Source organism: Ahaetulla prasina, chromosome 1 (assembly GCF_028640845.1).
Source record: "Ahaetulla prasina isolate Xishuangbanna chromosome 1, ASM2864084v1, whole genome shotgun sequence".
Taxonomy (NCBI): Eukaryota; Metazoa; Chordata; class Lepidosauria; order Squamata; family Colubridae; genus Ahaetulla; species Ahaetulla prasina.
Genome location: NC_080539.1, coordinates 93,656,138 through 93,680,114, shown reverse-complemented (window position 1 = coordinate 93,680,114; position 23,977 = coordinate 93,656,138). Strand labels below are relative to the sequence as shown.

The following is a 23,977-nucleotide window of genomic DNA, read 5'->3' as shown; positions in this document are numbered from 1 at the left end:
ACTGGCGAATCAGGCGAACCTGATAAAATGCTCCCCTGGCGATGGCTGTCAAATGGTCTTCTAAGGACAGCCGATCGTCCAGGAGAACGCCCAAGTTGAGCACCCTCCCCCTGTGGGCCAATATTTCACTCCCAACAGTCAGCGAAGGCGTAAGCTGACTGTACCGGGACGCCGGAACCCACAGCCACTCTGTCTTGGAAGGGTTGAGCTGGAGCCTGTTCCTCCTTATCCAGACCAGCATGGCCTCAAGACACTGGCTCATCACCTCAACGGCTTCGTTGGGGTGGTTCGGAGTGGAAATGTACAGCTGAATATCATCAGCGTACAGATGATATTCTACTCCGAAACCACGGATAACCTCACCCAGCGGCTTCATATAGATGTTGAACAGGAGAGGCGAGAGAACCGACCCCTGAGGCATCCCACAAGTGAGACACCTTGAGATCGATCTCTGCCCTCCTGCCAACACCGTCTGTGAGCGGTCAGAGAGATAGGAGAAGAACCACCGATAAACGGTGCCCCCCACCCCCAATCCCTCCAACCACCGCAGCAAGATACCATGGTCGATGGTATCAAAAGCCACCGAGAGATCTAACAGAACCAGGACAGAGGAACATCCCCTGTCCCGAGCTCTCCAGAGCTCTCCAGAGCTCTGCCAGACATCTGCTGGCAGAAAAAAAGCACTACAACAAAGAATTTGAAATCTGGAAAAAATTACAGTGACCTTGAGCTACAAGAGCCGTGAGAAGTTTGAAGGAGAATTTGTTTTCTTTTAAGCTATTTGATCTCGACAAACAAAGGAGGTGGAAAATAATAAAACTATTAACTGGAGTTAAAAACAAATCAGAATATCAAAATGTGGCAGGAACTAATTGAGATGATTAAAATGATGCATGTATCATTTAATCTTGATAGAAAATGAGAAATTGTGTCAGAACATATTCAATTGAATAAAGAGGCTAAGAACGAGAAATAACAAAACAGCACTGAAGATAAAGACATTGATGATGAAAAATTAAATGATTACATTGGGAGTAACAATGGAAAAAGAGAAGGGATAGGAGGAAACAACCTACAAAAAAGAAGCAAACTAAGGGAAGAAAAGGAAAGGGGAAAAGGCTAGAGGAAAATATTTTTAATGATTACACTGGGATTAACAGTGGCAAAAATAGAGAGGATAGAATGAAGCAAAAGAGAAAAGAAAAGGGGAAAGGATTAGGCACAAAAAAGTTTAATGATTACACTGAGATCAACAGTGGGGAAATAAGAAAAGTGAGAGGAGAAAAGGGGAATAGATCAGATGGCAAACTAGACGAGTAAAGGATTTAAAAATTGAAGGATACAGAAGAAAAGACATAATAATTATAAAAAGGAAAAAGAGAAAAAAAAAGAAAATGAGATAATGGATAAAAGGGAGGAAATTTTTAAGAGGTGAATTGCTGGATGGACCAAGAGAAAATCGTTAAAGGAGTAATTAATGGAAAGGAGTAATATGATATATACCTGTAGTTATAAGTGAACTGTATTATTATTATTTGTGATTGTAATACAAAATACATTGTGTAATATGAATGGTAGAATGGAGAAAAACAAGGGAAAAGAGGAAAGGAAATATGCTATATACTTATAGAATCAAATGAACTGTATTAATATCAGTATTGTAAAAATTGAATTATGATATAAATTGTGAAATACAAAAAGAATGGTAGAAGGGTTAATATGATCTTATATATTTAGAAGGGGTTAAGATATGGAACTACAAATGAAATTGAAATTGAATATGATATTAATAGAAATTAAGAAAAAGATGATTAAGAGATTAAGATAATGTTTGTATTTGAAAAAGGTAGTGTGAAAAACAAAACAGAAGAATATATTGTTTACAGTAAAATGGTAAAATGATTAATAGGGAAATAAGAAATGATAAATTGGTCCACCATAGAAAATAAATGACATTAAGAGATAAATGTGAAATATCAAGCTATAATAAAAAAATAGGAACTAAGGATGGAAATGACTATGTTTAAATTAAAAGGTTTCAATAGAAAAAAGGAAATAAGAGGAAACAAATTGATGATAATTTACAAATGTGGTGACTTTGAGAAATATATGTGATAAATGGAGAAATAAGATAATGAAATAAGATTAAGATTGGAGGTTAGGGCGGATGATAATATAAATTAAATATTAAGTAGAGATGAAAAATAAAAAAAGTGGCTCTCAATGGAGGGAATTATTCATATATATAAATGCACATCTCTTTTGAGGAGTATATTTTCCTAGCACATACATGTTGATAATTATGCTGTTTAGCTGTTGCAATTTTTATAATTAATTTGTGATAGAGTCTTTGAAAAATGTTGCAATAATTACTATCTATTATAATTTGGTTGATTTTAATTTTGTAGAATCTTATTTTGTACATTTAAGATGAACTGCAGTATACGAGTAAGATTTAATTATATTTTTAATATGCCAGTAACCATTTTCTTATTGGGTATCTAACTATGGTTATGTCACTGTAGCATGAATTAATTTAAATAACCCAGGTAAATATACACTTTGAATCAAATTAATATTGAAAATATAGATGAGATTAAGGAGGACAAGAAAGCAAAAATATGTTTGGATGAGTAAATTTAATTTACTATTAGAAGTATCTGCAAGCCCCATACATCTGAATCCAATTCCTATTATTCCATGTATTATTCCAAAGTAATAATACATGGTTACTTTAAATTCCTGTTTCATCAGAGCCAATAAACTATAGTGGATAATCGAAGTGTATATGAAATTGTCAATTCTAATTTTTAAACTCTGGCAGTTTTAGAAAGCCACCACAAAAGTCCCAAATAAGACCTAAGAGCCGTGGTGGCAAAATGATGAGAATGCGGTATTGCAGGCTGACTCTGCCCACTGCCAGGAATTAGATCCTGACCAGCTCAGGGTTGACTCAGCCTTCCATCCTTCTGAGGCCATTAAAATGGGGACCCAGATTGTTGGGGGCAATATGCTGACTCTGTAAACCACTTAGAGAGGGCTGTAAAGCATTGTGAAACCGTATACAAGTCTAAGTGATATTGCTAATGGGAGTAAATGATAATCTCATGTGAAGGGCAGAACAAAGGGGCAGCCAGTGGCCTACATGAAAGTACCCGGAGTTGTAGCTATCCAAGATTATTAAAACATACTTTTAATGGCGCACATTCAATGGTACAAGAAAAAAATATTAGTCAAATTATGGATTGCATCCAGGTGTAGTCAGAAATCAATGGTCCAAGGAAAAATAGTACGTTATAATTGTATTGGTAAATTAAATCCTGAAAGAATTCAGTATTGACGTGTAGTGAATAAGTTTGCTTATCTGTTATTCAGATAGCAATACTGATTAGAAACAGGAAAATCAGTTTTTGAATATTTGTTCTTGTTAAAAGACCTCTACAATAAAATAGCATATAATGGAAAATTGTGATCTACTTAAAATGTCACATTAAATCATAAATCCATTGCTATTAGAACAGCTATAATAATGATAAAAATAGAGTTTGTAGATTTGAATCTATATGAGTATGTTGTTATGCACATTTTTTCTGTTATTCTTATCAGGGTGGATTTGATTTAAATCAAGTCAATTTAAATCATAATTTTTAAAGAGCAACTGTCATCTCTGTCCCGCAGCAGCTCCTCCTCTGATCCACTATTGACTTACTGACAGTCCCAATATTGCAGAATATACAGCCTCATGCTACATAACTAAGCTCCATTTGTCATTCACTTTTTGTGAACTTTAAAAATATTTATGCCATTTACTACATATTTGAGTAACATTAGCTGATATGTACATTATTGCATATTGCACTATGCTTTGCATTGCTTTTGCCCATTGTGAGATGGATAGCTATATAAATCAAATAAATAAAGGAAGCAGTGATTTGCTGTAACTGTATTATATATGCCACCAACAAAAACTAGGATATTATTATTATTTTCTGAACTCAAAACAAAAATCAAAATTTTTGATGTGAACTATATTGTATAATTTGCTTATTGACTTGGAATAAAAAATGAAAAAAAAAATCCCTGTGAACAGTGGTAAAGATGGAGCAATTAGATTATTAATGTAAACTATTGTCTGGAAAGATATTCCCATTGCCAACTATGCATCCTTAAGAACGTTCATCCTTGTGTAATTGCTGTGGAACTTATATGAACATGTTTCTCTGGAATCTAAACTTCAGTTTAAAAATTGAATTTTTTAAAAATCTGTTGGCAGATTTCATTTCAGAATGAAGACCGTTTGAAACTGCATCAAACAAGTGATTTTCAAAATTATTCATGCAGTAGACTAAAACATTGCTTTTATCATTTCCCTCCTCTAATCAATAGGGCAACCCAATGGATCCAATGGTGATGAAAAGACCTCAGTTGTTTGCAGTTGGCAACAGCCCCCATGCCCAAACACAGGCCGGCAGCCCATATCCAGGGCAGTCATATGGGCCACCAGGTCCCCAGCGTTTTCCAATGGCAATGCAGACCCGGACTCCTGGTTCCATTGGAGGAATGCAATATCCACAGCAACAGGTTTGTTACCTTCCTTTCGATTGTTTGCTTTTGTTCTGTAAAGTGATACTTAGTCCACAACATCTCTTTCAGCATATCCTTCATTTAGGAGTGGGAAAAGGAAAGAGAAAGCTAATTTGTAATTTATTAGTTTTCTTTTTAGATTTTATTTTCTTTTGTCAGTGATAAATGTATCCATTTAAAAAGAGGATATATTATTCATCAAATACATTCTCTAGATTTGTGATCTTTTTCATTTGTTCAGCTGCCATAAGCCTTCTGCTGCTAGTCATTTCTTCATCATAAATAATAATACTGAAGAAGGCAGATTGATTGAAATGAATATACTATTGGTCAGCACAACAACTGTTGCAATTTACAATAAAGTTCTTGGAAGACATACAAAGTAGTACATGCTTTACATGTGTATTTATTACAGCATCCTCCTTTCTCCCTCCAGCTCAAACAGCAGGGAAGGGTTTTCTTCCGTCCAACAAGAAGGATGTACATTGTGGTTTCATTTTAATCTGTGGTTAGAGTTTTGCAGTTGATGTCAATTTTTTTCTTTCCCGTTGTTTCAAGAAGATCAATTACTTACATTTTCATTGTATGACAGCCTGGATAAAGCCATTTGTGTTTTTGAAATGGCAGAATAGAGAGGAAAACTATCAAAAGATTAGAGTATGTTGGTAAATCTCTGATTAAGCTGTTTATTAAAGATTGTGCTTTTCACAAATGCATTTTTTTTTAGAAAAGAGATGTTAAATATGGCAAAGGTAGAAAATAATGAACAGGCAGGCAGGTATATTTATTGCATTGGCATGGAATATTCAATAATTAGCTGTGCATTCACAGTTTTGTTGACTGTGTGTGATTCATAAATCTCTTACCATACAATTTGTTTAAGGTTTAGATTGCTGAGAGTATAGCAGCAAAGGTGACACTTTGTGGGAGATGGGTAGCTTCCACTAAACCGTAGAAAGAAATGTATTTTGGTGTTTCTTAATAGTGCCATTGCAAGTGATAGATTTTAAAAGATAGTAACCTGGCTGTTATTTGGAAACAAAGAGGAAGACAGCATTTACTTCTTAATTAAAGTTACTACTGGTTTATCCCACAATACTCTTTGTTTTGGAAAGGAGTATTGCTATCGTAAGCGTAGTGTTGCATTTTTTTAGTTGTGGAAAAAGGCTTTTTAAAAAAAAAAAAAGTAAATCTATTAGAACGCAATGACCTGATGCAGCAATTGGCCACTGTCCCTATCTGTCTTCTTGCAGCATTAGAATAATTGGATGAGAAATATGGTTATGAGTACTAATACTCTTTGGGGAAGTAGTAGGAAGATAATTACAACATTGAATTTTTATTAAATGGACATCAACACCTAGGGATAATTTTGTTTGGACAGGCTCCAGAGTTTCATATGTTTAGCTTGTAAATCTAGTTCTTGTCTTTAGTGCTTATGTCTTATATGTCAAAATGAAAAATAAACAATGTTAAAATTTCAGAATACAATCTGCCAATGATGTCTTCAGTGGAGACAGTTGTCTATAAGGAAACTAAGCTGGAAATTGCTTAAGAATTTGGATGGGTTATATTATGTACAGATATTGTTATGTGGGATTTATAAATAAATTCAACTTTTTTAAAAAAAATTAGATGCTCAATAGATTCTAGGTAGCTTGCAGTAATAAAACTACATAGACCTCATACTCAAGAAGTAAATATTCATAGGATACCCTCCCAGCTAAACTTAATTGGGTGAGCAAATTTCATCTGAAGCATCTGGTTCATAAAGTTAAGGAGGCCCTATACCACAGTCGTCCCCATCTTTTATGGCTTGGCAGCCTGGTGGGGAGGGTGGAGGGAGAGAGAAACTGACCCATGGAAGTGGTGGGCTGATGTGTGCATTCATGCACTGGTCTGCCACTCATGTGACTTGAGCTGCGTGTTTCTGCCAACCTGCCACTTGCACAATTTGAGCTGCATACGCATGTGCGCCAGCCAGCCACTCGGGTGGTCCATTTCCAAACCAGCCACAGCCCAGTGAGGTGCTGCAGCCCGGGGGTTAGTGATTCCTGCTACACCACATAGGACTGTATAAGGCATTCACTTTGAATGTGGTTGGGAAGCTTATTGGCAGCCAATATAGCCTCTGCAGAATAGGTATTATTCTATTATATTTTACTTGGCATACAAAGGAACTAGCCTAAATCAAAGGCCTTCAGCAATCTGAAACTTGGGTTAAAATTGAGGGTTTGGAAATGAGAATAGAAATCTTTTTTTCCCCTCTCCCTATCTCTGCAATGACTGCCTAACCCACACCATATTTTGTTGTGGGGATAAAATGAAGGGAGATATTGAGCCTTGAGCTCCTGCAGTCAGGGAAGATATAAATCTAGCATATAAAATTCAAAAGATGTGGCAGATATGCAGAATGTGGAGCAAGGAAGGATTATGACAAAACTGAATGGAATCTGAAGTCTTTCATTTTACACATGTAGTGTATTTTGAAGTGTCAGAAAACAGCTCATGTTTTATAGTATATTCTGTATCCATATGCATATGTGCTTTTCAAATTAAATGTTGGGGGGTTTTTGTGTGTATTTAGCATATTTGTAGAAAAAAATCCCACAATTCTTTATTGGTGATATGGAAGCATGCTTAGAAAGTGTTGTTATCAGCAAGGATACCAAACATTTGTGAGCCTACTTAATAGAATTTGACATATTGCCCAATACTATCCATCTGCTAAAAAAAGATATGTTGTTTTTCAGTTTTGAATGTTTTCTGTGAAATGACAATGGTTACTTTCAAACCAAAAATATTAGTTTACTCTTCAGAGTATAATCCAAAATAAAGATGTAATAAAAGCAGATCTCGTTAACATATTTAAAAATTAATTAGTTACCTCAAAACATACACATTGTGTTTTTTTTTAATTTTCTACCTCTGGAAATTTAATGCATTCTTAAAAATTATCAAAATGATTTCTAATTTGTTATAGATTGAAAAACTATTAAAAAATTGCAGGTATCTAAATCTTGTAGTCACATAGAAATAAATGACTACAAAATGACTATATACCGTTTGCAAGGATACATATCCTAATTTTGTAATTTGGGCCTAAAGGAGGTATAACCCCGATAACAACTATCTATTGGAGAATAATATTCTAAACAGCTGAAAAACTGGTTAGAAGGGAATCCAGACTGATAATATGGTAGGATTGGGGACTTTTGAAAGTACTTGCATGTTGACAATATTCTGAAAATAAGACTTAAATTCTAAGAAAAAGAAATGGCAGTTTAAGAGTAAAAGCTCTAGTAGGAGAGTTAGAACACCCAGTGTAAATCACCAAGCAAAAATGATGATTTAACTCACGGGTATGATTTAAATAATCTTTTCTACTGATAATGATTTAAACAGAAATTCTGATCACTAAAACACATTCATTCAGAACACAGTGCAACATATTCATACAATCTTTAGAATTACAACTATCTTAATCAGCCTGTGTGTTTGTCGCCTTATTTCAATAAAAATAATAATTGGGGATTTCAAAAAGGGAATGCTTTTCACAAGATGCAATACTGAAATAGGAGTCGATGCTGGTAGGTTGCACAGTGTGCGTGAACGTAATGTAGCCTTTTATTCATTCTTATGAGATTATATCATTTCTACGATGTTCAGATAGCATTTAATTTTAATAGAATAGAATAGAATAGAATAGAATAGAATAGAATAGAATAGAATAGCATAGCATAGCATAGAATAGAATAGAATAGAATAGAATAGAATAGAATAGAATAGAATAGAATAGAATAGAATTTTTTATTGGCCAAGTGTGATTGGACACACAAGGAATTTGTCTTGGTGCATATGCTCTCAGTGTACATAAAAGAAAAGATACTTTCATCAAGGTACAACATTTACAACACAAATGATGGTCAATATATCAATATAAATCATAAGGATTGCAAGCAACAAAGTTACAGTCATACAGTCATAAGTGGAAAGAGATTGGTGATGGGAACGATGAGAAGATTAATAGTAGTGCAGATTTAGTAAATAATTTGACAGTGTTGATGGAATTATTTGTTTAGCAGAGGGATGGCCTTCGGGAAAAAACTGTTCTTGTGTCTAGTTGTTCTGGTGTGCAGTGCTCTATAGCGTCGTTTTGAGGGTAGGAGTTGAAACAGTTTATGTCCTGGATGTGAGGGATCTGTAAATATTTTCACGGCCCTCTTCTTGATTCGTGCAGTATACAGATCCTCAATGGAAGGCAGGTTGGTAGCAATTATTTTTTCTTCAGTTCTAATTATCCTCTGAAGTCTGTGTCTTTCTTGTTTAATCCATATTTTTAAAAAAGTCAGAATGTATTCAATTTCTTAGGATCTGGTTTATGCTGCTGCTGCTTCTGCTTTAATAGAATACAGAAAGATGTTTTTTGTGCTGTAATGTAGAGCCCAAACATCACATGCTGAACTGGAGGTGAGAGATTGCTGTAACCATGCATATTGTCTACTTAAAGATATCTGCCTTAGCAAGTCAAAGGTTCATCATAATGAAAAATGAGGCTATACAATAAGAAATAATGTGATTATTGGACAAGACTTTTTAAAAGGCCACCTTAAGAATTGTGCAATCATAGATTACACATAATCACAGAATTACCCCATTTGTTCCATGGCTTATGCAGAAGCCTGAATTTACATGGCCTTATAAATTTTTATGTATAAGATTCTCTAAGTAGGGGTATGTTACTAATGCTGTCTGTACTGCTGGGAAATGTTTAGTGTTTCCCCCTTTCTGTGTGATGTTAAGCCTCATTGACTAAATTGAAAAAGGCTGCTCATAGCAGGATAAGGTTTTATGTTGTATTGTCTCCTTTGGAATTATCCTTTCCATTAAGTATAATTCGCTCTATGGAGGGAGGTGAACATAGATTACGGATAATCACAGAATCAAATTTGACACAAGAAAGAAACTTTATGGTAGCTTAGCTCTACATCTTAACTGTGGTCATTGACAATGTTTACTGAATAAAATCCCAAAAGCAGTACAATTGAATTATTATGGAAACTAGAAACAGTACAATGATTTCTTCCTCTAAACTGATGTAGGGAATTGTCGGTTAAAAAGAAAATACTTGCTGTCTTGAGAGAGTAATATTGTTTGAATTAGATGACACAATAGTATCAGGAAATAGCATTAGGGCTAGAGCTGACACTTGTATCTTTCAGTATATACATTTGAGTAAACTGGTTGTTGAAATTATTGCATTAAATAACTACCAAAAACTAAGTCATTGTGTTTATTAAAGAATTGTGATCAGTTGCAAACAGAAATCCACACAGTATGACAGCAGAAAACCCCATATGGTACCATTAATGGATACCATTAGGACCTGCAATTGCTAAACTGATTTTCTTCAGATTTCCTCCCTTCCTTTTCTGATGGGCAGAATTAATATGTTAACATTCTGTGCAGAACTTGGCCTGGTAATTAAGTATGCAATTAGTAGCAGTAAGTCAGAGTTAGCAGATATCTTGCAAAGTTCTCATGGCAGATGCATTTTTGTCACTGAATTTTATATCCATTTGAGAAGGCAAGAACAACTTCAGTAGAAATATGTTTGCATTCTTTTGCCTATGCAAAACGATCTTCTTGAACCAGATCAATTATAATGTTCAATCACGAGTCAGTGAAGCATGTTCAAGAAGCAACACATATTTAAGTTTGTGTTTTTGCCAATTTTTCTCCTTTTGCAGAGTGGATATAAGCAAAAGCATCAGTTTTTTTTATTTAAAATTTTATTTAAAATTTGTCACCAATTTCAAACTGAGTGACTTGTTTAAGATATTCTTTCTATTTAATTTTCCCCAATTGTCGGTTTATAATTTTCGTTAAATTTTGACATTGTCTGTTAATTTCCGTTTATGCAATATTATTTTACTTATAAGGGCTAAATCACAAATAAGTATTAGATGTTTTCCTCCTGGGGAACTCAAGACTCCATGCCTGGGTATCTTTCTGTCTTCTGGCTCTATGGACTGGGTTCAAACTTGAAGAGACGCCCCCTTTTTGATATTGATCATCAATTGTGTTGTAAATGTTGTACCTTGAGGAACGTATCTTTTCTTTTATGTACACTGAGAGCATATGCACCAAGACAAATTCCTTGTGTGTCCAATCACACTTGGCCAATAAAATTCTATTCTATTCTATTCTATTTCTATTCTTTGCAGACACTCCCAGTTTCAACTCAGTCCTGAGCTCAATAGGACACAGGGTTTTTGGTTCCATTAGTTAATTCGGATTTTTTCAGAATTTATAGTTTCAGCGATTTGGAGGATTTTATCACAGCAAGCTGTTCAGTATTAACAAGTTGAAGAATATCATACTCTATACTAGAAAATAAATTTCAGTATGAAGTGATGCTCTCTAGAGAAAAATAAAGATCTGCTGGTGATATTTATGACAAGGCAACAGATAATATTGCTTTCTCTGTAATTCTAAGATCAGGCTTGTTAATGTATCCTAAAATAGAATAAACTAAATCAGAATATAGAACAGAACATGTTTAAACCTTAACATTGCTGTCAACATCAGCTTGGAGATTAAATCCAAAAGTATATCTCTAATTACATAATGTGTTAAGAGTTGTAGCCTGTGTGTTGTTTATTTTGCTTTGAGTTCCTTTAATTGATATAAAACCTTCCTGGCTCAGGTCAAATAATATACCCTTTGAGGAAAAAATGGCATAGGAAAAAAAAGTAGCATAAACAACAAAGAGGAAAATACGGGCTGACAGAATGGATTTTCCCTTTCCCTTGTATTGCTCTTCAAAATGCCTTTTTTTTTTTGAGAGGGTGGGAGAAATTGAGGAATATCTGCATATGAAATTGAGATAAAGCAGGGGTACCAAATTCACGTCGTCACGTTGTCATCATATGACGTAACATGACTTTTTCCTCCTTTGCTAAACCGGGCATGGGTGTGCCAGCGTGTGACACATCCAACTTGCAGACCAGGAGTTTGACAGCCCTGGGAAAAAGTGATCCAAAAGAAGGAGGTAGACATCTTATTGCATGAATGTTACTTGCCAACATAAAATGCCAGCATCCAATTTATATACACACACACAAACACACCCAGCAGGTTTCCCTAGCTTAGAGGCCTTGATTGTGCTTGCTAAGAGCAATAATGTAGCAATAGATGCATTGTTAGCTTGTTTTAATGATTTAATGTTTTCTCTTTTCAAGGTTCTATTTTGACATTTACCATCACTTTTGTTTTGAAAAAGACTATTGGCTCACATGTAGAAAAGCACAAAAAATAAACTTGAAAATTAGGGCTACATAAAGTACTAATGGCATTACTTACTTACCTTCCATTTAATAGAAAAGTTCCAAATTGTTATTTTGGCATTATGCAGCCCTTCTTAATGAAAGTTTTCAAAATACCGGTGATCCTCAACTTACAACCACAATTGAGCCCAACATTTCCATTGCCAAGCAAGACAGTTATTAAGTGAGTTTTGCCCCATTTTACAACCTTTTTGGCACAATTATTAAGCAAATTACTGTAGTTGTTAAGTGAATTATTCAGTCATTAAGTGAATCTGGCTCTCCCACTAATTTTGCTTATCAGAAGCTGGCTAGGAAGGTTACGAAGAGTAACCTTGACTCCAGGAAAGTGCAGGTGTCATAAATACAGGCCAGTTGCCAAATGCCCAAATTTGGATAATGTGACCATGGGGATGTTGCAACGGTCATAAGTATGAAAACTGGTCAAAGTTATTTTTTTTAGTGCTATGGTAACTTTGAATTAAGTTGAGGATCCCTGTAAAAGGAAAAACAAAACTGTTTTTAACTTCAAGCATTTGAAGCTGATGGTATAAATATTAAAACTAGAAGTAGGAAATTTCTCTCTTCTCCCTCCCTCCCTCTCTCTCTCTCTCTCTCTCTCTCTCTCTCTCGCCTTCCCTCTCTCGCACATCTTAAAATGCATGTATTCATTTTGACTCTAGTCTGTTCTTTCTCCTGTGCGCTGCTTAGAGAGTCCAAGCAATAATAATAGTAGCAGTAGCAGTAGCAGTAGCAGTAGCAGTAGCAGTAGCAATAATAATAATAATAATAATAATAATAATAATAATAATAATAATAATAATAATAATAATAATAATAATATCAGAGTTGGAAGGGACCTTGGAGGTCTTCTAGTCCAACCCCCTGCCCAGGCAGGAAACCCTACACCATTTCAGACAAATGGCTATCCAACATTTTCTTAAAAATTTCCAGTGTTGGAGCATTTACAACTTCTGCAGGCAAGTTGTTCCACTGATTAATTGTTCTAACTGCCAGGAAATTTCTCCTTAGTTCTAGGTTGCTTCTTTCCTTGATCAGTTTCCACCCATTGCTTCTTGTTCTACCCTCAGGTGCTTTGGAGAATAGTTTGACTCCCTCTTCTTTGTGGCAACCCCTGAGATATTGGAACACTGCTATCATGTCTCCCCTAGTCCTTCTTTTCATTAAACTAGGCATACCAAGTTCCTGCAACCGTTCTTAATTAATGAGTTAATGAGTATTAACTTCATCTGATTGGCCAGAGACTGAGTTGGAATTTGTTTAGCCATGCCTCCTCCTTCCTGTTGAGCTCTAGTTTGTTGACTCAGTTGTCCTAGAGACACTACAACATTGTTAGCTCCATTTAATTAACAGCGTATTCGAGGAGAACTACAAATTAATTAAAACAATTTTCCTTGCGGCTCTGAAAGCGGCTCCTTGCCTTGCGCCCGGTTGGGCGCTGATCATCTGAGCCGTGGACCAGAGCAGTGGCGATTCTTTCCAGCAGATCTATGTGGCGGCACGGAGTTTCCGGCTGATTTCAAAAGGCCCAGCAGTCATCTAACTTGAGTTTGTGGCCGGAACAGTGCCGAGGAAGCCGTGGTGTCAGCTTCGAGTGCTCTGGACAGTGGGGATTGATTCTGTGGTGTCAGAATCTCATTTTAACCCCAGGCACACTGCGGAGTCGTAGGCGCCTTTGGAGCCATGGTGCCGGCTTCGCACCAATCTCCTTCACACACACCCAGTGATTTTTTCACGCTCACAAGCCGTGGTGTCCTCTTGGCACAAGTGGAAGCCCTAAGCCGTTAAACATTTCAGAGGATAGCCCACCTCTGTGAGGCATATTGGGGAGAACAGAGCAGCTCTTTTGAGAGCTGGCCTACAATACAGTAGGCCAATTTTTAATCTGCATGAGGCCTCCTCTTTGGATTTCAAAATGGCGGATCGTAACCAGTCTCCTTCTCACATCTCAGGTTCCTCCTCCCTCAGACATCAGACATCGGAGATTCCAGCCCCTAAAAGAAGGAAGTCAAGTTCCAAAGGACTTTTCACTAGGTCTCAGCTCTCTATCCCAGTCCCAACTTCCTTTGCATCAGAAAAAGATGCCAAGAGACGTCAGCGTGCATTAGAAAAGCAATTTGACAAGGCCCAAAAAAGGGCAGAGGCTGGCAGGATTTCTGCCATTCCTGAATGCAGCAGGGAGACAAGCACTGCCTGGGAGGAAGAAATCTTAACTCAGGCTCCCCAGCCAGAACAGCTAGGCTGGTCTCCTAATGATTCATGTGGTAGGCAGGAATTTCAGGCACCAGACATTGATTCTCCTTTGGAGGCAACCAACCCAGAACTGGGACCCTTCCATCGCCATGGGTTTTCCTGCGCCTCTTCCACTTTTACTCCTACCATGGTGGGGCTCTGAGCTGGTGGCTCCGTCAGAAAGGACTTATGTATCTTTCATCCAGAGTTATCCTATGTTAATGCCAAAAATTAATACCTGGTTTCACAGGCCCCAGGAGATCATCTTATCTAATTTTCGTCCAAACCCCAGGCATCCCAGGGAACGTCGTTGGCACTCCTTGGAAGTCCACAGAGCCCTGCATAAATACATTGCCAGGACAGCACCATTCAGGAAGACGGAATCGTTATTCGTCCCATTTCAACCTAGGTCAGTGGGTACGAAGATGACTCCATCCACCATTGGTTGCTGTCTTAAGGCTTGTGTCTCCCTGGTCTACGATATTCAGGCCACACCCTGAAGGCCACCCTGAAAGCCACACCCTTGTCCTTCATTAGGAAGCTAATTACAAGCTGGACAAGTTTGCCTCAGCTGAGGCAGCTTTTGAGAGATGGGTCCTGCAGCAGGTTCTTCCAGTCGCAGGGACCCTGAACGCCTTCGCTTCCCGCCCTAGGGATACTTAATTTGGGTATATCCCATTGTTTGGACTCTCTAAGCAGCACATAGGAGAAGGAATGTTGGACTTACCTGAACATTCATTCTATGTGTGCCGCATGAGAGTCCAACCCCTCCCTAATTCCATTGGGGTCCAAGATCCTGGAGCGATTGTGTTTCATTACAGATTACGTCTTCTCCAGATCCAGACCCTCATTAACAAAGTGGAGCTCAACAGGAAGGAGGAGGTGTGGCTAAACAAATTCCAACTCAGTCTCTGGCCAATCAGACAAAGTTAATACCCATTGCTTGGATTCTCATGCAGTGCACATAGAACGAACATTCAGGTAAGTCCAACATTCCTTCTGTATATATATTTTAAAGAGAAAGTTTATGTATTTGCCATATGCTAAATAAATAAAATTTTAAATAGAACTATGTGTAAGTCATCGTACTTCAAAATTCCTAAAGTTTGTACCACTGTGATTGTCGTATTACTTTCTTTCCATTTGAGTAAGGAGGGAAAACATTATCTTCCATCCCCCCTTCTCCATAATTATGTCTTTGCCATCCTTCAAAAATGGCAGGCAAAATGATAAGAAGCTCCTTTCTGTTACAAGATTAAGTGGCCTGGATCTTTTCCATTTGGAAAAACTTAATAAGGCTCAAGGTAAAGAAGATGAAGTTTACAGTGGTCTGTGTAGAATGAAATGTTCTGAGAGGTGTATTGCTCTCAGTACTTGAACTCAAGATCTTCCAGTTCAGTAGAACGGAGAACAGGCAAAAAAGAAACTCGTTCACATCTTGCGTAATTCACTGCCATATGGTAAAAACCCACTAGCTTTGATAGCTTTAATAGAGAATTGGACATAATCCATAGATTGCTGTTAGTCATGAATACTTTATTGAGCCTCCTATGTTTATAGGCAACATGCCACGGAATACCATCTGCTGGGGTGAACAGTAGGAGAGAAAGCTTCCTAGAGGAATCTGATAGTACTATGCACAGTTTGAAAATATTTGGAAGAAACACTTTGGACCTTCTACGAGCACTGCTCCTCTCTGGTGTTCTTTAAAGCAGCCCATCTTTTTTCATGGTTCAGCTTATAAAGAAATGATGGCTGCTTTAAGTTCTGCATTAACATTGAACAGTTGACTTCTTATAGAAGCTACTATTTGTTGTTCAGGATGAAATCTGAAAAATGTGTCAAACTTTAATGAAGAATAGTTAGGTGCTGTGCTCATTCTCATGTGAGGTCTGAAGCATTTCTGAATCATTTTCAGAATAATTGATATACAATACAAGAATCTGAGAGATCATTATGAACTTTCAGTAGTACCTAGCAAGTGGCATGACAATAAATTCTGACTTTCCATAAACTCACTTCTGCATTCAGTAATAGCTGAAGTGCCACAAATTTGGCAGAGTTATATGAGTTGCTTTATTTAAGATGAGAAAAAAGCTAAAGTATCTGCCTACTGCAAGATAATGAAAAGAAGTTTGCTTTGAGTCACAACTCAATGGAGTCTCATCTTCAAGGACTCTTGAGAGAAAGCGAATGCCCCACTCGATAAGGAAGGGTCCATGTCTAGTAGTTTTTTGAGACCTGGATTTTCTGGGGAATCTATTAGGTTGGGAGGGTGAATAAAATGTTCCTCTGATTATCATTATTATGCAGAAGTTCTGACTTATTTTATATTATTTAATTTTTAATTCATGATGATCTAAGTTAGATTGATTGGAGTAGCATATAGGTATGAGTGAGTGAGTGAATGAGTGAGGAGGGAGAGAGGGAGGGAAGGAAGGAAGGAAGGAAGGAAGGAAGGAAGGAAGAAAGAAAGAAAGAAAGAAAGAAAGAAAGAAAGAAAGAAAGAAAGAAAGAAAGAAAGAAAGAAAGAAAGACATAATTCTTTTCCTTCCAGCATTTCAAAGCAATAAAATTGGCTGTTAATTTCCTAGAGCACCAGGGGTATCTGTTCCATGATAACATAACAATTTTTCCTGGCCTGAGAATGGTTAATTCCCATTACATCAGCTTTAGAGTTATACCAAATTTCTTGGCTGTTCTGCTTTTAAGGGAAAAATAGGAAAAAATATATTATTAACATAACCAAGAGAGCTATTTGAAAAAAGTTCTAGATTTTGATGTTAAGAGAATTTACTAAGATTAATTATAATTTAGAATGATAGTACAAATAGTCCTCAACTTACGACCACAATTGAGCTCAAAATTTCTGTTGCTAAGAGACATTTGTTAAGTGAATATTGTCCCATTTTACAACCTTTCTTGTCACATTTGTTAAGTGAATCCCTGCAATTAAATTAATAACATGATTGTTAAACGAATCTGGCTTCTCTATTGAGTTTGCTAGTCAGAAGGTTTCCAAAAGTGATCACATGACAGCAGGACACTGTAACTGCCATAAATATGAATTAATTGCCAAGCATCTGAATTTTGATCGTGTGACGATGGGAATGCTGCCAACAGTCATAAGTGTGAAAACTGGTGATAAATCACTTTTTTCATTGCTGTTGTAACTTTGAACTGTCACTAAATAAGCTATTGTAAGTCAAGGACTACCTGTATTATAACCTCAGGAGCGTGTATGGAAGACTGAAATGCCTGGTGGTTGAGGGAAAGTCTTTTAAAGAAGAGGAATGAAGATACTGACATAATTTGACATTTTGGAGAAGAAGAACCCATGGTACTGTGAAGTTTTCAATCTTAATCTACAAGAATTAGGCAGAATCCTGAATGCCGGAGCTGAAAATCAGTATTAATGCTACAGATACTGATTATGTAAGACATGACCATTCACTTTATTCCTGCTGATGAAAATGCAAAAGAGTACTTTCCTATGACACAGGGTTTGCTGAAACATCGTTACTGTCTTGTTTATAATACTCATGTGGATGCTTTTGCACAGAGTGGTATGTGTCAGAGCTTGAAATACTATTGTGCAGTTCTCTTTGAACAGATAGCACAGGACAAGTTCTAGCACATAGTTGCTTGACGTGCTGCCGCCTACCACTAGAAAAGAATTCCTTACTTGCATTATCTAACCTGTCCTGCTTCAAAGTTTGCCAGTCATTTTGTAGTTTAAATACTGGCTGTAAGTAATTTCTGAGCTTCCATATTGAATCATTGCATATATTCTTTGAACAAAGCAACATAGCAGTGGGAAATATTGAATAGGCTACAGCAAACTATCATTGGCTACCAGTAGGAGATATAACTCTTCACAATCTTAGTTAGTATGAACCCATTTTTGTTTTGAACTGCAGCATATTCTGCATCTTTATATTGCACAAGATGAAAATCATAAAATTACTGCCAGTATATAATAGATGTATAAGCAGTAGGGCTCTAAAGGGTTCATTAGATATTAATTACCCTCCTATTCGTATATTAACATTTCAACTTCTTAGCTTTAAAAATTATTCACATTCTCATGTCTTCACATTGAGTCTTAAAAAACTGCCTTACATCAAATCAGATGACTGATCCATCTAGCCCAGGATTATTAATATCTGATTGGTGGTGGCTGACCAGCATTTTAGGCAAGATATTTTCTAGCTCTAGCTATTATGAGAGGAATTGAATCTAGAATCTGTGAATGTGTCCCATGGACAAAAGATGCGCAATAGCATGGTTTTATATGAATCCTGATGTTCAATACATTATTTGGCTAAATGTTTAATTTGGGTACAAACACACATCTTGCTGTGGAATTAAAACAACTATTCTGGAAATCTGTGGCCATAAACACTTTTTGTTAGCATTACATAAAAGGCAGAATATGTAGTGCTAGGATTTTATATAAGAACAGTCTCTTTTTAGCACCTCTTAGAAAAGATGGGTAATATTTATAGGTATTGTTGCTTCCTCACATGTTTAAATGATAAAATGCTACCAAAATTGATAGGTATAGGAGGGTGCTGTGTAAGAAAATTATTTTCAGTCGGAAATTAAAAAAAAAAATTAGCTACCAGATTTATGGGCAACCATTATAAAAATAATATAGTGCATCAGTTTGACTATATAAGATACAAAGTGGAAAAATATCAAAACAACAGCTAAAGAGTAGAGCACATTACATACATGAAACCAATGTTAATTATGAAATTCTTGAAATGTGTTAATCCAAATGCTTTGTACCTTATATAGCATTGCGACAAAATTTGGGCACATTTAAAGAAATAAAGTTATGAACCTGAAAGCAACAGTTAGAAATGAAACTGGTCAAAATTACTGGGGAATTTGGTTTGGTATGGAGTTATAAGCTATGGAGTTTGGTATGGAGTTATAAGTTATAAGGCGTGGAACATAAAACAAGCAGCATAACAAGACATGTCTCAAGTTTTCACTGATTCCTTTTCTGCAAGGACAAAATCTAGATTCCAATGGAATGCCTTTATATCTCCCAACTCAAACAATGGATGGGAACAAATTATGCTGTGCCAGAGTTAGCACCTTCCTGACTGTCCGCATAGTAATTTAATTTAGATATCTAATAGATCTGAAAGGAGTGCAACAGCTACTTAAAATATGTCTTTTAGGGAGGGACAGCAGATCTAATTGAGCATCAGTGTTCTTAAGCTATTGCTTCATTGCCTCTAGTGCATGTCCTCTTGAATTAAGGAAAACCTACTGGTTCCAGGTTCTTGGTATTGCTTGGGCCAAGATGAAACAAACTTATCAGAATAGGACATAGGGAGTATGACTTGCTGGAGATAAAAACTGTTGCGTGCACATCTTTGTTTGCAAAGGTGTGTATCCAACCCCCATTTTATTAGAAATAACTTGTAGTGCTTCTGCATTGCAATATTCAGCCAGGGTTTGCAATAGAAGTCTGGCTACAGCTAAAAGTCAGCTATAGAAAGATAACCCGTTCTGCCAGCTCCAAGGTTAGTAATAAGATCCTTTCCTTTTGGGGTGAGGGCATGTCTATTATGAGGAAGCAATGGGGTTGCTGATCCACCATTTCTTCAAGTGCATCCTTCAGTGACAGAGACCTGTTCAAACAACAACAAGAAGAAGAAAGAAAAAAAAATATCCAAGCTATTTTAGAAGCTGGATTTCCCACCTGAAGATCAAAAGTGCTTAGTCTAATCTTTGTAATTAAATACAGATATTTCTATTGGTTACACCAGATAGAAACAATGTGAATGGAATGGAACAGAATGGAATAAAATGGAATAGAATAGAATTCTTTATTGGCCAAGTGTGATTGGACAAAGGAATTTGTCTTCGGTGCATAACTCTCAGTGTACATAAAAGCTATAAGTGATCATAGTCATCATAAAAATATATTCATCATAAATACAACACTTGGTGATAGTCATAGGATACTAAATAAGCAATCAACATAAATCATACTAGGAAACTAAATAAAACAATGTAAATCGTAAAGATACAAGCAACAAGTTATAGTCATAAGTAGAAAAGGAGATAGGTAATAGGAAAGATGAGAAGAATGGTAATATAGCCTGATGCATAATACAATAATTATTGTGTGAAAGTATAATGCAGAGTATACTACTATAATGCAAGGAGAACCTTTAAAGATTCAGAATCCAGTGTCACACACAAAAATGAAAGAGGAGTATTTGGTACAACTATAAAATCCTATTTGTTTATAGAATCCACATTTTCCCTGTTGTTTTTTTTTAAGCAGGGAACAAATGTGCAGTTCGAATTTTGTTTACTTCTAGCAGGAAAAGACAAAACAGTAGTTCTCCTTTCCCTCTCCTTGATTAGTGTGTGGACATTTATATAGGCTGCTATCAGGCAAGATTTTTCAAACTCATAAACAGTCACGAAGTGCAAAGTAAATATTGAAGCTATCTATTACATTTATACTACAAATAGCTATAGTGTACAGCAAGTCCTGGTAAACCTGGTAAAGGTATTCCATGACTGGAAAATTCAAGTCAGCATTTACCAAAATATACTCTCCTATCTTCCATAGCCCCTGGCATTTCCTTTATATAGACAGTTTGGAGGCAAACACTTTATGTTTCTGTAGCCCTCCAAATTTCCCTCAAAGCTTAGAGAGGAACCAGATTTAGACACATTCAGAAAATTTCTGTCACTTCAAATATGTCTTATTTGAATATACAAATTTTAGTTCAGTATTCATTTATTGTAGTCCTGTGTGAGGGTTACTAAGTATAGTAGTTTTATAGCAAATACTTATTTTCCCTTCTTGGAATCAATATCCAAGGAATACTTGGATGCACATTATTACTTTTAAGCAAGAAAGTACTGATTCTTTAATCCTTATGCTATATATCAAAGTCTACAGTGCTGATGTCATGGGCCACTGATCGTTTATAATGTGCAATTCTGCATGAACTTAGTGGTCATTTATGGGAATTACAATTTCCCATTAGACTACCATCATAAAAAAAAGAAATGTGCAATGAATAGCCTCACTGAATTTTTACAAATAAAAATGAGAAATTTGAATCCCTATGTTATTGCTTTTTTTTCTATTTACTTTTATATAGCAAAATAACAGGATAGGGACCTTGGAGGTCTTCTAGCCCAACCCCCTGCTCAAGCAGAAAACCCTGTACCATTTCAGACAACTAGTTTTCCAGTCTGTTCTTAAAAATATCCAATGTTGGAGCAGCCACAACTTCTGGAGACAATTCATTCTACTGATTAATTGTTCTAACAATTTCTTTTTACCTCTAGGTTGGTTCTATCCTTGATTAGTTTCCATCCATTGCTTCTTGTCCTTTCAGGTGCTTTGGAAAATAGATTGACCCCCTCTTCCTTGTGGCAGTCCTTCAAATATTGGAACACTGCTATATCATCCCTAGTCCTTCTTTTCATTAAACTAGACCTACACAATTCCTGCAAATGGATAAACTGAAGTTTCTTGGAGGGTTTTGCGAAAAGCTGCTAAGAAGCACACAAGTGTGATAATAAGGTGGATTCAAATAACAAGGTGGATCCAAAGCAAGAATCCTTGGATTCTATTTATACATTTGTTTTGTCCTTAGATTTCCTCATGAAATTTTTCATCTTGCAGTGATTTATTTTTATTTATTTTATTGGATTTAGAGGCCAGGTTGCTTACATCTCAAAAGTAGGACACAATAAAATCAAAAGGGAAAAACCTACACCCCAGTAGTAGCCCTCCTGCCTGCAGGCTGGTTGTAAAATAGGTGTAAAGCAGTGGTGTGTTCTACTTACCTTTACTACTGGTTTGCAATAGGAGTGCGTGCGCACGCTCACTTCGCTCATGCGCAGATCCTCCATAATGACGTCCAGCCGGAGCCTCCCGCCAGTTTTACTACTGGTTCTCAAGAACCGGACTGAACCGGGAGCAACCCGCCACTGGTGTAGAGGAGTCATATGGATTTCTGAGAACATTCTGTTCCAAAGGACAGATGATGCTATAGAACAGGGGTCCCCAACCTGGCATTGGGACTGACCCAATGCCAGGCTGCAGCCTGTTAGTTGCTGGGATGTGGAAGTGGTGAGCCAGCACACACGCACTCACATGTGAAGCTGCATTTGTGAAAGTAGTGCACACAATTAGGAAAGGAGGAGGGAGGGAGGGAAAAGAGGAGAAGAAAGTTTGTTGTAAAATGGAGGGAAAGAAAGGGTAGAAGAGCAACTCCAAATGCAATTAAAATGTTTTATTTTTGTACTTTCTTTAGAGAAAATATGTATGATTATCTATGAACAAGAAAATGTACATTTATAATATGTGTATAAGAAAATAAAAAATAAAAAACTTTTTATTAAAAAAAAAAGAAAGTGGTTACACACCTTCCCCCCCACCCACACACTGCCATCACTGCCACCTTTGCCAGACCGCCGAGCCAGAAAGATTGGTGACCACTGCTGTAGAGAAGGTATGTTTCCTAGGCCTATTTGGCAGGTAAAAGCAGTTGGAGATAGATGTTATTTAAATAATTGGCAATGAGTCAATTTGCAAAGCAGTGGTTTTATACGAGTGTAATATGGCTTGCCAGATCCTATTCATATCACTGCAGAAAGATGCAGATGGGCCACTATAAAGGCCTTCCTTATTACAGCTGCCACTCATTCTTCGAGTAGTATACGTTAGTCCAGAATTACTTCCATGTTATGCACCAGTCTTAAATATGTTGATGAAGATTCTCAGTGATCCATTGTCTAGAAGTTGAATCATGGCAACTGGACTTCTTTTCATGTTGGTTCAAAACAAGTTGCTGCTTATCAAGACGTGCTCAGATTGAAGAAGCTACTTGGATAAGCAGCAAAATGTTTCGAACCAAGAAGAAAAGAAGTCTGGTTGCCATGGCTCAAGTTGGAGACCAGTCTTAAATAGGGAAGTGAAGCCCATTTGAGAACAAAAATGAACAACTCCCAGTTTCAGGGTCCCCAGATAATCATAGCCACTCAGTCTTGTCATGATATTAAGTGTAGTTGTTTGTCCCCATCAAGAGCCAAACAGATACTGGGAGAGCAGTCAAGATATATAATTAAATATAATCTATGTACTGATAATTATAGAGTCCAAACTAATGGGTGACTTCACTCTGTGAGGGAGTCATGTAGATTGAAATAGAAGGCGCAAGAGAGTAGGCCCTGAGGCACTCCAGAAGTGAGGAACCATGGATATGACTCCTCCCACCCTAACATAATTCCCCCCCACATCCCATAGCTAGATTAGAAGGACACCATTATTAATAGAATTGAAAGCTGCTGAGATGTACCATCCCAGCTCCACCAAAGGCCAACCAGGACCAGGACTAGTGCTGTCTCTCTGTATTGTACCCTGGCCTGAAACCTCACTGAAATGGGACAAGGTTAACTGCTTTCTATAAGTTCCTCTTCAACTGTTGTCTGAATGCCTTCCTAACAATCTTTCTTAAAAAGGGAAAGTTTGTACTTGGATGATACCGGTAGTTGTCCAGAATTGTTAGGTCCAACAAGGGCTTCTTCAGAGCAGAAAGGACCACTGACTCTCACAAAAAATAGACATTATAACATGGACCCCTTAACAATCCAGGAAGACTAGGATGGAATAAGAAGGTGGCCAGGCTCCCAGCTTGGAATGGCCTTGCCCATTTTATGGGGAGTCAGAAGTTCAAATGCAGTCCAGATTACCTCTATATGGAGCCCAATTTCTATGTCAAACTCTGCTTCCTACTCTGTAGCCATGATCCCTG

At 36.8% G+C, this 23,977-nt stretch overlaps 1 protein-coding gene across 9 annotated transcripts in view; it reads left to right on the top strand.

Moving 5' to 3' along the window:
• Positions 1–23,977, top strand: part of ARID1B (AT-rich interaction domain 1B) — a 489,414-nt gene that overhangs the window by 52,737 nt on the left and 412,700 nt on the right. For all 9 annotated transcript variants that reach the window (XM_058168923.1, XM_058168915.1, XM_058168857.1 and 6 more), the window contains exon 2: positions 4,387–4,581. In XM_058168923.1, coding sequence (XP_058024906.1) covers positions 4,387–4,581 — 195 coding nt within the window. The remainder of the gene's footprint in view (positions 1–4,386; positions 4,582–23,977) is intronic.